Source organism: Nematolebias whitei, chromosome 3 (assembly GCF_014905685.2).
Source record: "Nematolebias whitei isolate Nwh7 chromosome 3, NemWhi1, whole genome shotgun sequence".
Classification (NCBI taxonomy): domain Eukaryota; kingdom Metazoa; phylum Chordata; class Actinopteri; order Cyprinodontiformes; family Rivulidae; genus Nematolebias; species Nematolebias whitei.
The window spans coordinates 5226615-5232543 of NC_056500.1; the positions used below are offsets into that span (position 1 = coordinate 5226615).

A 5929-nucleotide genomic window follows, 5' to 3' on the forward strand; every position below is an offset into this window, starting at 1 on the left:
GTGTGTGTGTGTGTGTGTGTGTGTGTGTGTGTGTGTGTGTGTGTGTGTGTGTGAGCAGCTGGGGGAAACATGACTCTTGACGGCTGTCGTGAATGCACGAGCGTGGGTGTGGGAGGGGATGTCCCACACTGTGGGGGTGTCCCTTCATGTGAACTCCATTCCTCATGTTTCCACAAAGCGGTGATCATCATCAAGTTGATTTTTGTTCAAAAGAAACGCTCGTTTAGAATCATAACCACAAAGTCATAAACCCATGGAAGGCTTTTTGTAACTGCATCTGGAAACCGCCGTCACAGGAACTACGTGCTGATTTATTCTACGTTTGTCTAAAATAATTTTTAATAATGACGTTGTGCATATTGTAGTCAAATCTCAAGGCTAATAGTAGATTGGTGGGTCTGTTAGCAAAATATGTCATGAACCATGGGACAATTTTGACTCCAACTCATAAACAGTCGTCATTGTATGGCTCTAACGCAGACATTTCTACAGATATTGAGCTAAAGTTTGGTGTGGCGGCAGTTGAGGGTCATCCTCTGAGTGCTAACAGATCAAAAGAGATTGTTGTTTAAAACTTGCACATGCACTCATTTTAAGGGATACTTCAGAAGCAAAACTTTATGGAAACAAGCCGAGTCTGTGAAAAACAATTTTACCATCTGAGTTTTTCCACTTTAAGAAGTCATTTCAACAACGTGAATTACATTTAACCGAAGAAAAGAAGTGATTTTTTAAAAATCATTTTCAATTCAGTTTATTTGTATAGCGTCAAATCACAACAGAAGTCGTCTCAGGACACTGAACATACACATTCATATATAAAAATAATAATTTAACTTTATTTATGTGAGGAGCAGACTGCTTTGAGTTTAACTCCATCACAGAACTCTCATCTTGAGCATGAAGGCGACAGTGGGAAGGAAAAACTCCCTCATAAGGAAGAAACCTTTAGCAGAACCAGGATCAGGAGAAGCGTCCGTCTGCTTCGACCGACTGGGAACAGCTACACAATGGCAGGTGAAGAATCACATGTTGAGACAGAAATAGTGTCTAATGAAAACTATTCGCAACAATTCATTTTAAGAAAATAGGTAAATTTGTCATTTAAGCTTAAGACATTGTGACAAGCCAACCCTAACTATAGGATTTATCAAAAAGGAAAGACAAGCATAACAAGCCAAATAGGAAAGTCTTAATCCCAGTCTTAAAACTGGACAATGTGTCAGTCTCACAGACAGAAACTGGAAATTGGTTCCACAAGAGAGGAGCCTGATAACTGAAAGATCTTCCTCCCATTCTACTTTTGGAAACTCTAGGAACCACAAGTAAACCTGCAGTCTGAGAGCAAAGTGCTCTGTTAGGAAAATATGGAACAATAAGATCTGTAATATAAGATGGAGCTAGGTTGTTGAGGGCTTTGTAGGTTAGAAGTAAGATTTTGAATTCAATTCTGGATTTGACAGGGAGCCAATGAAGAGAAACTAAAACTGGAGAAATATGATCTCTCCCACTAAATCCAGTTAAGACTCTGGCAGCAGCATTTTGGATCAACTGAAGACCTTTTTAAAGAAGTATTTGGACACCCAGATAATAAACCATTGCAATAGTCCAGTCTAGACGTGACAAATGAATGGACCAGTTTTTCTGCATCATTTTTTCATTCTGAGATTTTGCTTTTGGAAACATAAATTTCTCTTTTTCTGGATGTAAATCACATTTTTTGGATGATTGTTTCCTCTGGTATCAGATGCTGTGCAGCTGGAAGGATTTTTACTGAAACTTTTTTTAGTTTTGGATATTTGTTATGATGTGTAACCATGGCAACAAGGCAGTTTTCTACAACCAGCAGCTGATTAACATCTCAAAAGCTCAAATAATATCTCAACTACAGCCCCAAATTACAAGTGAGTTGAAAAGGATGTTCTGTGGATGCATTCTCATCTACCTGCCAGCTGTGCTTGAGTGCCTGACCACTGAGATCCTAGAACTAGCAGGAAACACGGCTCATGACAGCAGAAGGACAGGATCATCCCTCGGCACCTACAGTTGTCTGTCCGCAGCGACGAGGAGCTCGGCAGGCTGCTGGGAGGAGTGGCCATCACTCTGGGAGGAGTTCTGCTCGGCATTTGGGTGGTCCTACAGCTTGGGGGAACCGAGAGGCCAGCCGAGTCTGGGTGGACGGCATCTGCAGCCAGTTTCTTAGGATCCACTGTGGGACGGACCTTTACAAGAGATCCTTCCTGTCTACAGCCATCAGCATCTATAACAACTCTTAATGAAATGAGGATAATGAGTTACAACAACAAATAATTTCCCTTTTGGATTAATAAAGTATTTTTGAATTTGAATTTTAGATCAGATGTTTCTAATTTTAGTGATATTGCGCAGGTGGAAGAAGGCGTTTCTAGTAACATTTTTAATGTGGGGGATAAAAGACATGTCCTGATCAAAAATAACACCAAGCTTTTTAACATTAGAGCTGGAGGTCAGATTAATGCCATCTAAGGAGGAATAAAGACTAAAAAAACTAATACCTAAGATGCTCAGGTCCAAAAACTAAAACCTCAGTCTTGTTTGTGTTCAAAAGCAGAAAATTAAGGTTCATCCAGGTTTTTATGTCTTTAAGACATGCTTGTAGTCTAAGTAGCTGATTGGATTCATTGGGTTTAATGGACAACTATAACTGTATGTGTCATCAGCATAACAATGAAAATGTATCCCATGCTGTTTAATAACTTTACCTAATGGAAGCATATATAACATAAAGAGTACTGCTCCAAGTACTGAACCTTGAGGAACACCATGACTACCTTTGGTGTATGAGGATGGTTCATTATTCAATATTTACATATTATAGAGGGCAAACAAAAGGGAAACTTAGATATTCTGAGATTTTCTAAGAAAGAAATCATTTATATTCTTGAACAGCATCCACAAAATGCTGGTGAAGATTCTCAGTCATCCAGGACACGATAAATTCAAAAAGTGTTCAATACAAAAACATCCACAAAACAAACATTGTTGATCTTCGACACAAAAAACAACCGCTCACAATCTTCTTGGTCAAAAACAAGCTAATAATTGTCGAAGCGCAAGAGGTGGAGCCATTTTAGCGCTTCCAGTCTGTGTCAATCTAACGTGAAACAGGCTCATTACAGCAAGCAAATAAAAATACATTTAGTCTCTTTAAACTTGGTGCTTTATTTAAAATATTTATTACAGTCATAAAGTGCTCAGTGGTTTTCCTTCCTTCACAAGTGATCTGACAACTTCTCTTTTCCTTTGAATTTTGTACTCATCGTTTGAGGAAACAGTTTTTCTTTTCATTGTTATGCAGATGACTGTCTGATTTATCTTAAAACCACATTTAAATATCTAAATGGCCTTGAACCCTCATATCTCTCCGACTCCCTTCAGCCATGTTCCTACACGAGATTTCATCAGTTTTTAGTCGTCCCATAAACCAGCTGAAGCTCAGAGTAGATCGGGATTTTTCAGTCGTGGCCCCCCAAACTTTGGAACAATCTGACCTCAACATTAGCCAGGCCTCTTCACTTCCTGATTTTAAAATCTCTTTTAAAAACATTTCTTCTCATCGATATATATAATCCAGTGTGAGTCATCCAGAGTTAATTAATTTGTTTTGTTGCTGTCTTTATCTCTACATTTGTCTTGCATTTTAAATGTGCTTCATATTTAAACGGACTTGAGTTAACTCTAACGACATAAAACATGTTTGAGCTCAAATCTGCAGCTCCTCTCCGTCTTGTATTGGTGGCATCGACAGCATTCTGCAAACTTGCAAAGCATGAGCAAAAAAAAGCTCAAAGCACATCTGTCCAAGGTAGAAAACATTTGGCTTCCTTTTAAAGAACAAAATTTGATTAAAACAATTACAGTTTCTTGCTTTTGGGCCAAGCTGTTGCACCTTTTTAGAAACGTTGGTTTTCCGGTTTTTCTTTCAGTTCAAAACAAGAGTAAAACTTTGAAGCCATGAAGCCATATTTGCTTGGAAGGCTCTTCGGGAGGGGGGTTATCGCTGGGCAGAAAAGGCTTTATTTAGGCCGGGGCCTAAACGAGGAGACGTGTGATTGGCTGCTTTCAAATTCTTGATTTTCTCTTGCGCTCCGCAGATGCACGAGACGCGGAGCTGCTGGCCCAGCACAACATCACCCACATCCTGTCCATCCACGACGCAGCTGCGCCCATCCTGGAGGTGAGGCGGCTCCTATCGGCCTTCGCGACCCCTTGACCCCCCCAGCCCATCTTTAAAGAACACAACGTTGTCTGAGCGCAGGAGTGTTGCTTCCACTCACCGTCCCTGCAGATGAGCACTCATTCTGAAAGCGTGAGGCCTCAGCGGTGCCACCACGTCTCCACAGAACTAATGACTTTTTCTTCCTTTAAATTCTTTAAAACAAAAATTAAAATAGCTCGTAATATGGTTTTATGCTGATTAAGTCAAAACTGGATGCATTTTGTTCTGATCTTTCAGCCTCTCTGGTATTATTTCCCTTTATTTTATTAATAAATAAAGTTTCCTTACATGAAAGTCAGATTGCTGCTGAAACAAACCACTTCAAACAGAATGAAAGTTCTTATCTTCATTTTTCTCAGTCATAAGAGCTGGAATTTACCTTTTCACTAAATACACACTTTTCCTACTGAAGCTGTAATATCACGTGAAATTGTAGTTCGCATGTGAAAACTGGTATTTTCAGCTGATGCAGCTGCTTTGTGCTTCTCATGAAAAGCTTTTTTAGCTCTGCAGCTTGTTGTGTAAGTGGAACTGCCCCCCCCCCCCCCCCCCCCCCCCCCCCCCACACACACACACACATTTCTGGCTTTTCAATGTAAAGATTTGTGCAGAAAAATGCAGGAAAGCACATTAATCCTTGGAGTTGACTGAAAGACATCTTGTGTTTAAGTATTCAGCTGAAAATGTCTCCGCCGTCGTCCTCATTTTTCTAAAATACTGAATCCGCCCGACACCCTCGCCGTCTGCTTTCACAACTTTCATCTTTTCTTGCTGAAAGCAGTCATGAAAAGTGCTCAGAGTTTTCTGTACACTTTCTCCAGATTGTTTCATTGAACAGCGAAGAGAAACAGCAACCTGTATTACACGGTATCACTACCCAAACTGGTCAACCACCAAGACTTTGACGAGGTCTTGGACTTGAAATGACGTCTGGGTGCAGTTTCTGAGCTCTGCTGGCAGCTGCTTGGCTTCATGTTAATCCCAAACACTAAACGTAATCTTAATCTAAACGTAGGATGCAGCTTCTCGGTTTGTTTTCTGAGGTTTGTGGCTTGAGCATGACTCAGGTCTGTGTTGGCCCGAGTGGCCAGATGGGGCGCTTCATTTGCATACCCAACAGTCAAAGCGCTGACTGATCAATTTCTTGGAAGATAGGGTGATGGTTCCTGAGAGAGGAAGGTAAAATTTGCAACCATCAAGTCTCAGCGGTCAGAGTGTGGCTTAAATTACCATACTGCAAAAATAAGGAGGTGCAGCCGTTTTTAACAGCAAAATCTGAGAAAAGTGCGTTTGCTACAACTGGAGCAGCGTTTAGTGTGAATCTGAGTGGAAGCTAAAAATATAGCAGAAAAGAGTAGCAGCAAAAAGCTAGTTAAAAGTGGCAAAAGATTAGCTTTTGCTCCTTTGGTTACTAAAACCAAAGGAGCAAAAATCTAGCTAATAATAGTCAATGGCTAACCAATAGTAGCAAAGCTAAAGGTTGCAAAGGGGTAACTAAAGTAGCAATAAGATAGCTAAAAGCTAAAAGCAGCAAATGGGTATTTAAAAGCAAAGTAACAAAAGGCTGAAAGTAGCAATAGGGTAGCTAAAATCAAAATAGCAAACGATAGCTAAAAGCAAAAAATATCAAAAGGCTAGCTAATAGTAGTCAAGGGCTAACTAAAAATACCA

The 5929-nt window shown here is 40.2% G+C and overlaps 1 protein-coding gene across 1 annotated transcript in view; it reads left to right on the forward strand.

Moving 5' to 3' along the window:
- dusp22b (dual specificity phosphatase 22b) overlaps positions 1 to 5929 on the forward strand; it is a 12581-nt gene that overhangs the window by 557 nt on the left and 6095 nt on the right. The window contains exon 3 of the mRNA XM_037674461.1: positions 4134 to 4216. Coding sequence (XP_037530389.1) covers positions 4134 to 4216 — 83 coding nt within the window. The remainder of the gene's footprint in view (positions 1 to 4133; positions 4217 to 5929) is intronic.